This window comes from Amia ocellicauda, chromosome 22 (genome assembly GCF_036373705.1).
Source record: "Amia ocellicauda isolate fAmiCal2 chromosome 22, fAmiCal2.hap1, whole genome shotgun sequence".
Lineage (NCBI taxonomy): Eukaryota > Metazoa > Chordata > Actinopteri > Amiiformes > Amiidae > Amia > Amia ocellicauda.
The window spans coordinates 17459620-17478097 of NC_089871.1; the positions used below are offsets into that span (position 1 = coordinate 17459620).

Sequence of the window (18478 nt, forward strand, 5' to 3'; positions counted from 1 at the left end):
GAAAGACATACTGAAATGCGTAATGTTATTTCTTGAACTGTGTGTAATGTAATGATAAATCAGTCTCAATTACTTTTCTCAGTGAAATTCTTTGACTGTAAAATGACCTTTGGCTTCAGTATCTGGAAAAGCAATCTGGAAATGTATGCAAAAAAAAGATCAATATGTATACTATTATAAAAACTGAAAACCACACATACTGTGCAAATCTAGACAATGCCTTTGCTGTTGAAGATACTTACAGTAATAGCTGTACTTCACAAAGCTGCCAATTGTATTCTATCTGAATCCACACATTAAACAGCTCCCCCCTCCACAAGTACTATATAGGTTTTTATTTATTTTAATTCTTAAAATCTTTCCTATAATTCTAATAAGATCTCACCATGGAGACAAGTTCCCATACCTGCTGAATAGAGGGGATTTCAAAGTGATCTTTGGTAACAGCTGGTCTAAATGTAGCAACTGATCTGAAAGGCCATAAGGTTTCATTAATGAGCTGTGTGAGTAAGAAACTGGTCAGAATGGCCTGCATGAGGGTCTCTTGTGGCACACTCTGCTAAAAGGGCAGGTTGTGTGAGTGTGAGGAGCTGGGCCTCCAGCACACTGAGAACCAGCTATAATGAATAACATGGACTCATCACCATCCAAAGCACCTGTGTACAGTAAATGAAAGCCCACAATTTTACCCTGGCTTTTTGACCACAGTGAATTCAGTACCTGAAAGTGTACTTTCAATATTATTTTCTTCTAATTGGGATGCCTTTATGAGGTTTTGCACCATGTGTACTGGAACTGTGAAATAAGAAACTAAGTAATTCTGAGTTCTGTACTTTCAACATAATAGATTAAAAAAAAAAACAGTGGGAAATCCATCTTATATTAGAAATATTATCACACAGAATTAAATAAACTAAAATAACACTTTAAATACAATAACAATGACAGATTCTTTTGTCATTAAAAAAATGATATTTATTTTTAAATCTACTGAGTGTTTTCAAATGCAGCTCTTAGTCTGCTTGTAAAGCTGGTGGACCTGGCTAGGTGTGTGTGAAACCATGACTCAGCACTCTGAAATATACACAAGAGGCCTGAAAAGTTATGCTGTGGAGGAAGACACTCCCAAACCAGTCGTCTATTAACACCCCCCCACACACACACACCCCTATCTGTCACCGTGACAACCCTCCCCAAACAGCCCACCAGACTGAGATCACCTCATCATTTATACAACTACTGTGTCTTATTCACAGCCAGTTGGAGGGTCTTAGAAGCACAATCTGTCTGTGCAGCTCCAGTAACAGTGCTGGACCCTGCCACACTGATGCTTGGCATGTTGTCACAAGAACCACACATGCCATAGTCTTGTCAGTGCTGAAATCTGCCTATGTTAACATTGACTGACTTGATTAGTGGTCTTCCGGCATGGCAAACTGGCCCTCGAGGTTCCATGGGGATATACGAGGTAAAATTAGTTCAGGGATGACTCAGCCCTTCAACCCTCCACCCTACAAAGCTGAACACCGAGCTGGGTTACACCAAGCATAAACTGAGTAACTTTGACCCTCGACATCTCTTTTCACTAAACTATATACTTGTTATCAGTGATTGATCAATCAACCCCATTTCAAAATGGCAACCAGAGCCAACAATGGCATTATAATCACCATCCTTACCAACTCCCCATCCCCCACCACACTGACACAAAACTCTTGCTTTGAGGGCTTTGCAGCTATGCAAATAATCTTCAGAGCAAACAGTAACCCTCTCACTCCCTCTTTCCCCATCGGAATCTCTCTCCTGCTGACTGGCTGCACTTCCGCTGGGCTCAATGTCACGTCCAAGTGGGATCATCACAGCAGTAACCTGAGAGGCCGGCTAGACTGCAAACATCACTTTCACTGGAATACAAATAAAATCAGCAAGCTTTTTAATTAGCCTTTAAAAGGATCGCCTGCCGATTTAGGTATGGAAAGCAGATTCATGTCACAGGCTGTTTGCGCTGTCTCCATTAGGAACTGATAAGAGCGCAGCTGCTCCTCGCTGAAAGCATGTAAAGGTATTACAAATACAAATCACTCCAGGAAACTCTCGCCTCGTCCAATATGGATATTGCTGTGTAGCTTGCCAGAGGCCCCTGACTGCAGAAGTAAAAAAAAGATAGTTGGCAATTATTCTGCAGTGGCTGATGTCAGTGCAGTTAATGGTTCTGTACACACAGCACCAATACACATAGAACAGACTGCTTTTCTGAGCACTTTGTCACAGTCAGTGCAGCTTGCTTTCCTTGGTACTACAGACGATTTTCTTTCTGCTCGTGCCTTTTCAAAAGCAGGATGGCCATTTCCAAATTTCAGTGGAAGGTGGATGGAGTTTTCAATGCTTTTAAAAACAACATAACAAAACAAAAGCTGAGCTCCCTCTATATGGAGTTTTACACTGAAGTTTGGGAGGAGGACAGCCCCAGTCCCTCGTCAGACTTCCACTTTCTCAAGCATAAGGATCCAGCACTTGTCTAGCATTCATTGCTTCGCATCCCTCCTCAACCCCAACCACTGCCTCTGCAGCAGCTCCTTGGCTCATTCCACCTAATGGGGGGGGGGGGTAAGGATGGCCTCATCCTCATGGCCAGGCTTAGGCAAGCGAGTCCAAAATAAATCTCTATTTACCTTCCTTCTATTGGAGTTGTCCAAACTGTTGATATCTTTCAAATTTACAATTGTATATTCACATCACAGCTTCTTAGCTTTGTATGTAATTATTAACTACAAAGTGAAATCCCTGATTATTTCTGATACATTTTGGTTAATATCCCAACAAACATGCTACTACTTGAGTATGGATCTGTCCCCAGTGCAGAAGAACCAAATGAACCAAAGGGAACATCAAAATGATGTAACGTAATGCCTTATATTGCAAAACTATTCCATTAGTGTTGTTATTGGGTTATATGTGCCAGGAATGGGGCTAGTTTGAACAAACCTGGTTCCAAACTTTTAGTGCGTTTGTTCTAGATGGAGATATTCCGATACGGAGAACAAAGAGCCTTTTTGAACATTCTTCTGGGAAAACAATTGAGTATTTGTTTAAGGAACAAACTGACTTTTAGGAAGGAGTTCCATTTAAAATCTTGTGTACTTATATGAAGTCAGATACATTGTCTTCTGTACTTTGTTTTTTTAAGTATGTTGATGCCTCTTTTAATTATTTAAGAATAACTTGGGGGTGGCTGGCATGAATTCTAGTTTGTCAAGTAATGTTTACAAACAGGCTGTATTCTTATACTGAAAAGTAGCTGCCCTAGATAAGGGTGTCAGCTGAGAATACATTTGAAAATAATAATCCTTCAGAAAATTATATATATAAAGTAATTATTATTATTACAATTAGCATTTGTTTGATTTATCTTTAATACAAGTGTGGAAGTAAATCTTGAGTCAATATAAAATCTGGTGTATGGATATTTTTCATTTATTTTGTGGACTCAGAAATAGATCACCCACTTCGATAGTGCACATGTGGGGGGAGGCAAGATAGATATTTTCACTAATCATTTAAAGTAGTACTCAAGAGTATAGTCAAGCAAACCGATACTACATAATATTAATTCTAATAAGGAAATTTCAAAAAATATATATTTTACTCTTCAATTAATATTGGTTGACCATTTATATGCTATATGCTCACACACACTCACATATATTCCTCCTTGAGCTCCAGCCTCCATGCTGTCCCAGCCCATAGCAGGCAGGCATAGCCGTCCATTGTCACCAGTCTTCTGTCCCCAGCGCCCCAGTAATCTCTGTGTGCTCAGACTCTTTGACAGCCCTTGGAGTTGTCAAGAAAGCGTTTGTTTTTGTGACCGAAGTGAAACAATAATCCTGGCTGTTTATCCCGTGGGGGCTGCCACAGAAATAATAGACTGCTTCAGCCAGCAGAATAGAAACCGCAGTCTGGTCCGTTCGCTCTGTGCACAATCGGGCTCTTGTTCCAGCTCTGTGATGGATGGCTAGGGAGAGGTCACTGCGCTCCTGCCAGGGAATGGGCCGGTGTGCTGCGCAGGAGACAGTCAGAGACACCCTGGAGGTCTGCACACTTCTTCTATGTTATATGCCATCCCAGGACTGGTCGCCCTTCCCCAAGGCCGGCTGGGTGGAAATTTAACAACAGGTAGGCTATTCTCCTTCTGAGCAGTTAATAAAATATCAAACACAAACAGGAAAACTCAATACCTCAAAGACTGCTAATCTTTTGAATCCCTCAGTTTCTCAATTAACATAATATACACTATAGACTTCAACCTAAAAACATACCATTTCCAGAAGGTTACAGTCTGTTCCCTAAACCGAAGACTAACACATCTTTAAAATTAGATTACCGGCATATTAGAAAAAAAAAAACCTTTTTATCACTTAGACCACACTTACCATCTTGTGGGTGAGCTCCAGGCCACTAATTATAGTGCGATTTAACTGAAAAACATCAACTGTATGTTTGCTTATCAGTAAGACAGTACTGGAGTTGCCTGCCACTAAATCACACGATAATTGCCAGAGGTATATATCAGGAAAATACTTCTGCTTGGTAGCAATCCATCAAGCGCTGAGAAACCTACTGAAGTAGAATGTGTAGGATTGAGTTCATGGAGCATAACTTAATACTTTTATGTATTTATTGTACTGTATTTCATATTTGTTAAAAGCTCATAAATAGCTCATGCTAGTACAGTCTTAAGGGCAAATGTACCAAGTTGGGTACTGCCTTGGCATCTGTTACACTATGTCAGAAGATTCAGTTCCATTTAGGGTGATCAGGGCTGTGACAGATTTATGAAGGTTTGAGAAGATGTGACAATGTAAATGAGGCTGTTTAGCTTAGATTTTAAGAAGCTGCAAAAAGAGAGCACTGACCGTACATAATTAGGGGACGGTGCCCTTTCTACCAGGTTGTCAGAAACCAAAGAGTGTGATTTAAAATATTTCAGCATGGCTAATAACCGGCATTAGAAACATCTGGAGAGATGGATCAACAATGTTGCCATTCTCCAGGTTGTAATTAGGTCTTTCTGTAGAATAGGGACACACTGAAGCAGAGCCGGGCGGCCCTATACGCTCACTATGCAAGTTGCGTAGGGCCCCGCAAATTATGCAAGGGCCCCACCTCCCCCTTGTGTCAAAACGGGTGTCAATGTTTACAACTTTGATGAGAGGATGAAGCGGAACTATCCTTCTGGTCATGAAAAGAGAAAAAAACAATACCATGAGAGTGAATTGCGGGAACAGCAATCAGGTAAACTTGTGTTCTCTCCTCTCCAAGTTTGATGTCAGCAAATAACAGTAATGTTAAGTTGATGTGCCAGCTTGCAGTGCATCTCTCTCTAGTTTGTCTGTCTTGCTAAACTAGCTGGGCAGTGCATCTATTGGTCTGTCTGTGTCTTGCTTGCTTGCCAGCCACTTCCAGGGCTGTGTTCTGTAACTTTGTGCCTGACAAAACTGAGAGTAAAATACAAATATTTATTAAATTTGATAATCGTCAACGGGCAATGATGTTTATAAACTGCAGCTATTTTCTACAATTTCTTATTTATGTTAATGTTAAAATTCACTTATCTTAAGAGTCTATTAGATATTCTATTCAATAAATATTGTTTGTTAATACCTCATTCTGTTCTGTATTGGTCTACTTATTCTTAGACCGACAGATGGAGCAAACTTTTTTAAAGGAGGGAGGATTGTAGTGGGAGTACTGGGGTGTCAGGTGTGACTGTGTGGCAATGGCAAATGGTTTACATGGCTCATGGGTCAGGTAGGAGGGCCCCTTTGCAGAATTTTACTTAGGGCCCCCGGGAGGTCAGGACCGGCTCTGCACTGAATTCCAGTAGGACAGTCAAAACATATGAAGACTGACCTTTGTCTACATCACTGATCAAACAGAAGTGGCTACATAGGACATTATGTATTTGCACAATATGTTGCACATTATATGACTTTATTTTTACAGCAAAGTTCAATCTATCAAGTTGACCGGTCTCCTTTTTACACCTTATCTGAATCGAAGCTAATTACCCAATGTCTTTTAACCCCATTTTATAACCATTCACTATACACAGTATCTTATAACTGCTTCATTCCATAATTACTGACTTAAAGCCAAGTGCCACGAGTCATGTGGTGATACATGATCTTCAGCAAGAAAGTAATGATCTTCATGTGCAGTCTACTTTCCTGGTGATATAAAGCAATTTTTTTTTTTTTTTTTGGGGGGGGGGGGGGGGGGGGTTACACATGGTTGTCATCCTGTATTTCATACACAGCACAGGCTCCTGTAGCCACTCTGTGCTACTTATTACAAACATATTAAGGCTAATCAACAGCATACTCATTCCATTAAGAAAATTGGACCAATAACAGGGCATAATGCATGTTGCAGTCCTGTAAATGTGTTTTCAGGGCTTACTGTGTGTGCCTTGATGTGTAACAGGAGGTGATAAACATTTGGACAGGAGAAGTCATTTCCCTTCCAGCTCCAGCGCTCTCTGTAATGTGGATCATATGGATTCAATGCAACAGGCCAGTAAACAAGAAGATTGAGTGGGGATAATCAACCAACATCTTCTCAGAGGGAAATGTTTCTGCCTTAATCGCAAAGGTACTTTCTCAGTCTATGTAAACAACTAAAAACTAAAAAAAACTAAAAAACAGCTAATGCCTCTACATTTGTGAACATACTGTATGTTCCTATGTATCGCAAAAGCTGCAGTCACGGGAAATGTATCTGCTCTACTCTGCGGTCACACACTACTGCGCCTGCTTGGGGTGCACTGCCACAGCCAATGAAGAAGAACCCCGTAACCCTTCAAAGCTGCTGTTGTTGTTTTTTAATTTGTTTTTACACTGCATATGATTACAGGCTATTTAGTATCAACAAACCACCATGTGTTGATGTTCAAAATTATTTTTCTTTTGGTTTTCCTTGCTGAGAATCTCTGTAGGGTCTATTGCACTGTTTTGTTGAAATGCAGCAGCAGTAAAGTATAGCTGCACCTGTCTGCACCTCTTAGTACATCAGCCCCAAAGTTTCTATTCATAGTGTTTGGGTGCTAGATTGGAAAGCAGCCCAGAAACAACAAGAATAAAAAGTAAGCAGCACACAGACTAACAAAACTCAGGGGGGGAGGGGCTGTTATGTGTGCTCCTATCCTGCAAACAGGCTCTAGACAGAGCTCATTTCTGTTCCCTCTAAAGGGGATCTGAATATTTTATGATGACAGTTATCCAGTCAAACATTAAACTACTTTACCCACTAAAGATCAATCTGTTTATGCCCAGCAGTTCTCATCTCCCCCTTATCTGATAAACTAAAATAATAAGGACACAATGATGCACACATCTGAAAGAACATCTAAATGCTGTACCATTGTCTGCTTTAACCCCTTTCCATTTTCTGTGCATACACCAGACCATGACTTATGCAATGGCTAGCTCCAGTTGTGATAGTCAGTAATCAGTAATGCGAGAATATAACACTACACTAAAGAAAATAATAAATCCTTTAGTCTAAGCAAGACAAAAATAATGTTGCTTTGAGCAGGTACCACAATCTATAATGCCTTTCACTTCTTTCATACAGTGATTTCTTGTTTCTTTCTAATGGGAACCCTAGAAGCCACATTTAGCCACATTCCAAAGCTACACTTAAGTCAATTAAGGCAATAAGTTACTTTTTCCATTTAGGGCAAATCATTCATCCTTGTACATAGATTACAACAGGAAGAGATGCCTCCCAAGTCCACTGACTCTCCATAGCAATGTATCTGAATGTAGTTCTCCAGACAGATATTTGCACATGTATAAATCGTTCAAATTAATATTTGAACAGGATAGTAAAAGGTTTGCCATTTGACCAATTAGAAAGACATTCATCCTCAGCTTCTTAAACAGTCCTCCTTAACAATTTTGAAGGCATGAGTTATGCTGAAAGATGTTGTGCATAAGAGCCATGGGAAGTTTTTCAACAACAGCACACAGATTGCCATTTCATACTATGATAGAGGGAAAAAAATAACTAAAACAACTTTAGAAATTCACAACACAGGAAATTACTGATAAATTAGAGGAAAGACAGACAGATTTGTTTAAATCTCGCTCTCTCTCCCATAATCTCCAACCTCCTCTTCCTTTTCTCTCTTAAACCCTCCCACCACCTCTACACACACTCACTTGCACACCATGGAAACTTCTCCAGCCCAGACCATTTAGTCAGCACAATCCCTCCTTTTTGCCTGGCTAGTCACAGCTCATCGATCTGGGAGATTGATTACGGTAAAGCTGCAATGTCTTTGACTTTCACCCACGACCTCTCTCAGTCTCTCTCTGTCTCTCTCTCTCTCTGTGCAGAGGATAAGCTTGCTTCCTCTGCTGTTCTCCTGGATTGTTTTGCTGTTTTCTGGGAGGAGTGGGAGGACTTGGGTACAGGGGATCACATAAGTCTCTGCGATAAAAGCTAAAGTCATCAAGTTCTGTCTAGTAAAAATAGTGCCCTGTATCTGTAGTGTCTGTAGAACAATTAAGTGGAATTTATGGGTGAATATCAATATCACCAATTTTACTTAACAGACTGATATGTACTTTGTAGGCCACTACTATTTTTTCCTACTTCAACCCTACAATATATATATACATTTAAATAAAATATGTAATTGTCCCATTTTAGGAGGCTATTAATAATACACTATGATACATAACACATATCCATGCTTTGTAATGCAGTTTAACAGAGAAAACATGCATCTTAAAAGACTTATAAAATTCATTATGAAGGCACTCTAATCAATATCTAAATACACTGTCAACAATTTAGCCTAGTTAAAAAAAAAGTAAAAGAAAAGCTTTTAGTTCACGTATATCAGTTTGATTAATTCAATGATAGTAAGAAAGGCAGGTCATACACTGCTGGCCACATTCATTCCAAGTTTTTGTTTGTTAGGAATTGTATGTATTTATTTTTATATGTGTATGTTTTTAAATGCAGTAAGCATTCCACAGCAGACATTACTATTAATTAAGTTCTTCATTTAACAGAATTGGATAGTGTACGAGGATTAGTGGCTGGCACTGGACTGCTGCTGGACAGGCTGCTGAACCCCCTGGGACCCTGCTGTGTGTGTGTTTGTGTGCGTCTGGAGGGATCTATATCGCATCCACCCTCCGTTACTGAAAACAGGGGAAAGCAACAGAAAGCTTCCGTGATGCTCCGGAAACCTGGCAGGGAGGGGGAGGGGGTTGTGGAAGAGGAAGAGGCAGAGGCAGAGGGGGGGGGGGGTGGGAGGGCACATTCCCAGTTTAATTGAGCACTTTAGCAGGTGCTGAAAATGAAGACTGGCTGTATTTATTAGGAGCCGAGAGAAAGCTCCTATCGATCCACTGGCACGGCAACGCAGGGGCTTAATTTTGCCGCCATGCAGCGCTGCCCGGGGAGCAGGCAAGATGTGAGAAACAGTAGCTGAGGGAGTTGGGTGACAAAAAAGAAAAGAGTGAAGTGGAACCCTTCCTTCATCTAATTAAACACAGGTCTCCTTTGTGGGTGAAACCACTTCTGCTGCTCTCCAGAGATAAAGTGAACTCACTGCTAGGCCTTCGAATCAGACAATTCCATTAAGAAAGTAAAAAGGACGACAGAGGCGTATTCTTGAGTTTGTGCAGAGGATTAATGCACACTAGTAGAAGAGTACAGCTGCCTGTTTATTTTATGAGCGGATGCGTGTTGACACAATGCTGTTAGTGAGTGTGTTTCTAATCAGCGCGGCCAGCTATGACACAGCGAAAGCCCCCATAGGAAATGGAAGCTGTCATTCGGTGCACCTGTGTCTCTTACTGTACTGGTTGACTCTCCACGGCTGCTCCATTACTGACACGCACACACCCATGTGTGTGCAGCGTGTATAAATAACAAAATTATACAGAACAACCAAAAGCTGAGAAATGCATTCATCTAACACCTCATTGCAAGGTTCAGAGGAAGGTCAAATACATCATCGGTGAAGGGGGGGGGGAATTGGCGCACACCATTTTCAAACCATTTTCAAAGACAAAAAACATACTGGATCGCCTACAAAAGCTCATTAGTACCTTGTCAAATGTGTCACATTATTCTGAAATACTACGCAGCTGCCAGAGCCACATTAAGACTGGCTTACTTGACTGGCTCAAACTCCTTCTGCTGTAGTCAACGATATCCGTTCTCGATTAAGAACTTGGAACAAACAAACAAAAAATACTAACAAACAAGCAAAACAACTCCTCCAAACTAGGAGAGAAGCATGTGATTTTCAGATGGATTTAACTCCAGTCCTTCATTTACAAGAACACAAACTGTACTTCGCTGATATACTCATTAGCGTAAAAGCCTCTTAAACAAATAATAATAATAATAATAATAATAATAATAATCCTCTCAGAAAAGGAAAGACAATTTAATCAAACAAAGTTTCGACGAACTATGGATTTGTTTTATCTTTTCATTTTTCTATCGTTCAGAGGTATTTTTCTAAATTGCTAATCTTACTTGTCTAAAACGTTAACTGTTTATAAGGCACCTCTTCCATTAATGATCTTTGAGTTGTTGCCATTTCACCTTGAAGACAATTAAATAACCTCAGCATACTGCACATAAAAAATGTTTAATTGTTTTTTTTAAACTGAACAAGTTTTGTATACGTGTTTGTTTTTGTGAAAAGTGGGATGCTGTGCCTTTAAGACAACTGCGTGCTGCTCTCTGTCTCTCTCTGCCTCTCTCTGCTCTCTCTTTCTCTACCCCCCCTCCCCCCCTGTCTGGAGCAGTGAAAGTGAAAAGCCCACAGCTCCTTATCAGCACAGCAGAGTATTTACAGCCAAGGGTTTGTAGGCTATTAGGGAGGTCAGGTGACTCAGAGGCCGCCTCAGTGACCCAGACGTCTAGGGGTCAAGGTCGCTGGAGTGGAGGAGAAGAAGGTGGGGGGTGTAGGGCCACAAGTGGTGGCGCAACAGTCGTGCTGAGAGATCACTGCAGCTGACACACTCTCCTGCGCCACTCTTTCTTTCTCCAGAATTACTGTTCTCCACCCTCATGTGTTATGCCCAGCTCAGATTTGATCGGGATAAAGACAACAATAGCAAATTTAAACTGTGTTGGCTATGTTTCTGTGCACTCACATTTCGAAACATTCAGAAATTCTGTTGCTCTCTTACATGCACTGTTTTTTGTTTTATTTTAGAAGTAATTCAAGTTTTTAGTTTCATATTTTAGATAACGTTATAATAACTTGATCTGGGCTGGTTAAATATAAATATTTGGAGTCATAACACATTTGATTTATTTAAGTATTTTTAAAATTGTGGTTATTATTATTTATTATTTTTATTTCTTGGCAGACGCCCTTATCCAGGGCGACTTACAACATAAGTGCAATAAGGTGAAATAAGGTTACTGAAGGATAAATTCATTTTGCTACAGAGATGTCACTGAGAAGGTCAATTTTCTCAGTTAAATTGGGCAGGATTGTAAGTAACACTCTCTTGCCATTAACACATTTGTAGCAGGTTTAAAGTGACATCTGTTGGCATAAAACATTAAAGGGGAAATTCTGAAATAAGAAAAATCTGACAAAACATGACAGATGCCTCATTACAATATAATGTTGCCTTGACTTTTACCTTAAAATGAACCAAAGAAAAAACAACAAATACTTCTAATAATATAGTAGTCAATATTTTTTAAAGTGTATCTTTATTTTAAATCTAAATCACTTTCAGGAAAAAGCCATCACCACTCACATGAAGAGGGTCACGACCACAAAACAGTAAAAAACACAGTATGGTCATGGTCCATTACAACTGTAAATAATTCACAACCTTACACATCTGTGGAAATAACATCACAGGGTTCCTGGCTTGCTGCAGGGGGAATTTGGAAGTAACAAAAATATAGCATTCACAGCATTCACTATAGATTTTTTAAATACATATTTTTAAAAGAAAACCAATATGGAAAGTTTACAGCTATTAAAAGAATTTGTAAATGATTTAATGCATTTTAGAGATAGTGGTTTTATTTGGAGTACTTCACCTCAGCTCTGCGGTCTTAGGAATAGAGTACAATGGGGGTAAAGTGATGGGCAGAGCAGTATCAGTCAATACAACCATGTTTTCTTTCTTTTTTTTCTTTTACCGTCTTTCAGAACTAGAGCCAAAATATAATGAGGCAAAGACTTATGAGTCTGTAATATCTATTGTGACAACAGAGGCCATTTTTGTGAATACTGCTGAGTCACTGTATACGGTTTACAATGGGATGCACTGCAGAGCTTTCAGTCCGGCCTTTGCCAAGCAAGCTGCCAAAATGAAAAACACACAGAGAGTCCCCAAAACGTGCTCAGAAGAGTAACCTTTGGCTTTCAGACTAAGGCTTTCTTGTCACAGGACATAACTCAGTAGGTCACAGTATAGAACGGTGAAAGCAAGTAACTTCCCATTTTTTAAGCAGGAGATACAAACCCACACGTGGGCAACTAAGAAACTGCAATAAGGTCACAGAGCAACCTAAAAAATGCGGCAATTATTTCATTATATTTGGTATAAGTCCCACTGCAAGTCCCACTGAAGGAGCTGCCTTTGGAATCAGGCATGTGCTGGCTCCCAGGTCTCCACTCTAACTACCAGGCTACACCCTATTATACAACACAGTAAATTTGAACACATCGCTAAAGCTGGCATTCGTGTTGGGAGTCGTGCTCATTTAAAATGATTTACTGTCGTAAACTTGGCTCAAGAGAATTGTTTCCCATTCAGCCAGGGCTTTGCTCCGTGGTTTTCCAGCACTAATACTTAAAATACAGCCTTATATAAAGATTACATACTGTACCAAGAGAAAGACAGGCATTTAAATACCCTCAACAGGTATTATTAACACTGTCAGCTGGTTCACAGGTTGATTTAACATCTGGGTGCTCTGTGCACTTTTTTCTGATCCACTGTAAAACCTCTGAGGGTTTTAAATATGCTCTTAAACATCTCTTAATGTAAAAATATCTTTATATCTACATCTTTAAACATGACCTCTGCTGACATCTGAATGGGGGGATATATAAAAAGGAAAAGAAAATTTAACTTTGAAACCTTAAAAACCTTATGTGTCAGATCCAGACAGATCAAGCACTGATAAGAATCAATCGTGTGGTAGTCTAATATTTATACAATCCCTGTCTTAACTCCATTTAATCTGCAGTCTTAGTTTTCTCAATGGCTGAATCAGCATTGGAGAATATCTGAAAATATATAGATTACAGGAATTACCTAAAAGTAACATTTCAAGTATTTCAAATTTGGGCTTGAATACTATGCACACACCTAAATATGCCTCAAAACAGTCATTGACTGCATTTGGAGGAACAGGAACGATAATGATTTATCCTTGTCAGTCTTTGTGAATATAATTGAAACGTGCTGTTAAAGTACTAGTGAGTTAGGGACACTGTCATGAAGCTCACGGGTTGCTTGACTGAACTCCAGACAGCGGTTTGTTCTACTAAAACCCCAGGTGACCTCTGTCAATAGTAGGATATTAAATTCCAACACTTTACATTCTAACCAGCTAGTTACAGCTTCAGTATTAATATTAATATTAAAACAACATTCCTGGATGAGACAGAATAGGACAACCCCACTCAATGCCTTGCAAGAGAATCTGTTATTAACTCAGAATGACACACACATACACAAATCACTTCCTATGAACAGAAAGACTCTCTCTTTAGATTGCAAATTATGATGGCATATGTTTGTATCAGTACTGTATCGTCGCCATTCCTAATCTGCGAATAAAGCCTAATTTATTGGGATGCATGCTTCCCATGCCTTACCTACGTGGTAAGGACTACGTGAGGACTTGATTCAAGTCTTCAAAATCATGAAAAGCATCGACCACATCAAACCAGAGGAGCTTTTCCAGATCAGCAGGGACACACGCACCCGGGGACACAAATGGAAATTGGGCTTCAAGGCATTCAAAACGGAAAACAGGAGACACTTCTTCACACAGAGAGTTATGACAATCTGGAACAAACTCCCCAGCGATGTGGTTGAAGCTGAAAGTTTGGGAACATTTAAAAATAGTCTGGATAGGATCCTTGGATCACTCAGTTATTAATGGACACCAAACGAGCACGGTGGGTCGAATGGCCTCCTCTCATTTTAAACTTTCTTATGTTCTTATGCTATGCTACTTTCCTGAGCGCATGGCCTGAAAAGGAGCTGCAGTCGGCCCTTACCTCTCTCCTGCACGAAGTAGGCAAGGTACAGGTCCAGCTCCTTGACCGAGACACTGATGTGGTGGGGCTGCACGCAGAGTATGGGGTTGGTGCATTGGCCTGCCTTGACGAGCCGCTCCCCATCCGTGCTCTCCAGCGGGATGCCCTTGAACAGGATCACCATCACCAGGTCCAGCCGCCACACTTTGTCGGCCTGGCGCAGGCAGTCAATGCGCCTCATCTTTCCCTTCTGGTCGGGGTTGGACAGCACGCAACATGAGGCCTTTTTGCCCGTGATGGAAAGCACAAAGTCCTCGCGGCACTCGGGCCTGATGTCCTTGCGCAGCTTGGCCAACAGCCGGGATGCCCATTTCTGCTTCACCTCAGGCTTCTCGCCCAGTAGCTCATCCTTCACCGCCCGTTCCTCATCCTTGGTCATCCTCTTCTCGTGCTTCTTGAAGTACTTACGTTTGCGCGCCTGCAGGTTGAACCAGGTGTAGGCAAAGGCCCGCACATGAGGGAGCAGGGCCTCGATGAACGGATGAAACTCATCCTGAAGGGAAAGAGGGGAGAGGGAAGGATATGGCAGTTAGATCTGGACAAGTTCTTTAAATTGTAATATTTTCTTCTATATTTGTATAGTCAAGTATAGTAAAGTCAAGTAAGAACACATTTTCATTTTCAGTAAACACGATATTCATGCTACAGTTACAAAATACAATGGGAAAAAAGTTAAATACAGCCCAGTACAGAACACACATACAAGTTGCAGAAAAAGGTTAATAAAAACAAAAAATTAACCAGTACACCTGCAAATGTCAGTCAGCAAAGATTTAACCCTATAGCTTAGAGCTGACAAAGGCTCTTGTTGCACTGGTCTGTGGTGCAATGTTCTATATTTCTATTGCAGTGCTGACTTAACCTGAAAGTAGATTTTAATTAGTAGTCTGGATTTACTTAAATCATGGGTTACTTGATTAAGGAGCACACAAAGACACAAGCCAAATATGACTTAAAACTAGTAGTGTAAGACCATGTGATGTGATGTATGCTTACATTTAAATTGTATTCTGATTCTGCGTGGTGCAGCTAAATGGAGCAGTGGAGTGTCTCAACACATCTACAATTTTGCTGCAAACTTTAAGTGGAGCACAAGTATGAGAAAGAGCTGGAGCTGGACTCTAATCAGCTGGAGAGTCAGCGATCTTAGCTACACAAAAGCCCCCAGTAGCCCTGTATTTTTGTGGTGAGAAATTTCAACAACAGAAAGTACATCTGTATGCCTTTAAGGGAACTCCCAAGCTGTAATTATTTGACTGTTTAAAGGCCAATAGCTCGGTAACTTTCATTTGGTGTCACTAATTACTTCCACATTTTCGCATGCCTTCCTCCATTGTCCATTAAACAGTGATTTGTTCAAGAAAATGCCATTGCGATGAAATCCAACGTATTTAATTGTCTCTGGGTTACACTGAAAAATTATTAAAAAGGGCATTTAGTATTTCTCTATTTCTGCATGGATGGCCTGTTCGGATGCAGAGTATTGGAGAAGGGTCTGGTTTCTGAGTTAGATTCTCTTCTACAATAAATCTCAAGCTGTCTTTATATTAAGGCTAAGACAGATTTTGCAGCCCCAGACCCCCCCAAGAACCACATGTATTCAGCTGGCTAATGGAATTAATTACATTTTAAATTTGACTTAAAATGTATAAGAGGTTGAATCAGTTTTTTTGTTTTCCTCTTCCAAAAACCACTGTATGCAACTGAGATAACTTTAAGTGAATTTACTGTACTCATTAATAAATGGTTTCCACTCAAAAACGTATATATTTTTTTAAATTTGACTTTGAATGCTGCAGTGATACAAACGGGGCAATCAAAGTAATCTGCCATAAACTGATGCACTGTAGGACAATGTAGCCAACAGTCCCCTGTGAATTATCATTGAGAGTAAGATTGAACATGACTGTAGCACACTGCAGCTTTCATACAATAAACACTCTGTACTGCGCTCAACGGCACAACAATCTAAATGCTTCCAGCTGTCCGACCCATTACTGCACAGTGCGAACTGCAACATTTTGAACACCAGCTTTAAATAAATCTTTAAAGAGTATATTTTGTTGTCATTAGAGATCACATTATACAAAGCTTTTTTTTTTTTTTTAAATGAAGCACACTGTAGAAAAATAAGAAACTAAGCCAGTTTAAAAATAAACTAGTCTTTCTAAGGGGAACAACATTAAAAGGACAAGAAAAAATATATATAATATAATATTAATTACTCATTCCACTGGCCAGATGGTTAATTCAATTCATTTAATTGTATTGTTCCCATATTTTTTATTTTTTTACAAATATCCTTAAAGGAGACCCATTAACATTCAATCTCAACAATACAGCAAGCAGTTCCACATTTGAACCCATTAGATATTTGTGTACAACAGTTTAAAATAAGAAAAGTTCCTGTTTGTTCCTTCATTTAACAATAAATGAAATTATCCGACATTTTGTTTAAAGCCAGAAAGCTACTCCCATGCTTTTTTTATATGGCCCGTGCCCAAAATATTAGCATCCAACAAACAAACAAACAAACAAACAAACATCTGCTGTGCTGTGAATCTGACGTCAGTGAAACCATTACCATAATTGTAATGTCATTTTCCTGAATTTTACAATCATGGTATACAGAACATTATACTTGACAACTGTGGCCTTGATACAGTCTTATTTTACAATGAAAACCACAGATGCCGTTGCTTCATATGGGAAGGAACCAAAAGCAAAGAACATATTCAGCACACGTCGCTCTGAGCACAACTCTCCACTGCAGCTGCCATGACCACGGTTTCAAGCGTGCATAACTTTTAAAGTTGCATGTTGTCCGCACAATAATTATGTGACAATAAATTACACAATTCTAGGTTTCCTTTTACCGTGTCCATTTCTTAATTTTCATCTTGAAAATGAACTAGACCAGACTAGTCCTTTATGTCAAATGAACTTTTGCTGAACTGAGTTGGAAATAACAGGAACAATATGACAAACTTACATTACTTAAAACAGACCCAAATGTCTTTACTTTTCCAACGGTAACTACTTAAAATTCAAGCATTCTATACTGAAGAAAAAGTTGGGAAGTTTCATTTCCCAAGATTGTTCCTTTATTTCTTAATGTCTATCCTTATTTCTCAATAGCTGTGTTTGTTTAATTTTATATTTTTTTTAATCTCACACACAACACCACTATTTTTTTATTGATTGTGACACCTTGTTTAACACCACTTTAAAAACTTACTCCAGTTAGCTTTCTCTCTGAAAACATTACACCTGAAGGGAGGAAAAAACAATCCACTTATTTCCTGACAAAGCCGCCATTTCCTTCATTAACACAAATGAGTCTTCGCTGTTTTCTTTTTATATAACTTTGAAATTCACTGCAGTGTCAGACACGGCTCTGTTCTGACCCTTTTGTTTTTGGGGGCTGAAACTGATCCTTTTTGATGCCTATTTTTCTCTGGAGTGGACATCTGATTCTGAAAATCTATTTTTGTGTGGGTAAAACGTGGTGTCGTGTTCTTTTCTGTTGTCTTAAAAGAAGCCTGCTGCTTGGTCCTTTTTTTTATTGTACCGGGTTCTGAATGGCAAAGTGAAGCAGGGGGCGGAAACAGGATCATGGACAAACTATAGAGTTACTGTGCAATTTTCCAAAGCTACCCAGGGAGCAGGCAGCAATTCTAGTGAGAGAAACCAGAGATCTGGCCTGGCTTGTGACAATCTGATGAGGGCTTGAAGAAATTCTTAAATACTGAATACAACAGCCTGGGAATTGCCAAGGGATAATATAAGCCCTGTAATGTATGTAAAGGAATATGTAACAAGCTGGTGGTCTAGTGTTCATGTCGAGCAGGAGAGTTTTCATTTTAGCTTAAGTAAATATCAACCTTCTCCTTGTTAATGCAGGCGAGGATGTATATTTTAGCAAACTGATAATACCACAGGACTCTGGAAGGCAGTCAAAGCACTGCACAACAGACCTCTCTTTATTTTTTCTTTAAGGCTGGGGGAAATTTAATATTTAATGTGTTCTACAGGACCTCCCTCATAGCTCTTCTTAAATGGTTTACATTTACAATAGGGATTGCATCAGACAAGAAAAAGAAAAAAAAAATTGTGAAAAAAAACTGCCCAGAG

The 18478-nt window shown here is 39.7% G+C and overlaps 1 protein-coding gene across 5 annotated transcripts in view; it reads right to left on the minus strand.

The window, feature by feature from the left end:
* Positions 1-18478, minus strand: part of nfic (nuclear factor I/C) — a 173689-nt gene that overhangs the window by 105485 nt on the left and 49726 nt on the right. For all 5 annotated transcript variants that reach the window (XM_066695196.1, XM_066695198.1, XM_066695197.1 and 2 more), the window contains exon 2: positions 14306-14837. In XM_066695196.1, coding sequence (XP_066551293.1) covers positions 14306-14837 — 532 coding nt within the window. The remainder of the gene's footprint in view (positions 1-14305; positions 14838-18478) is intronic.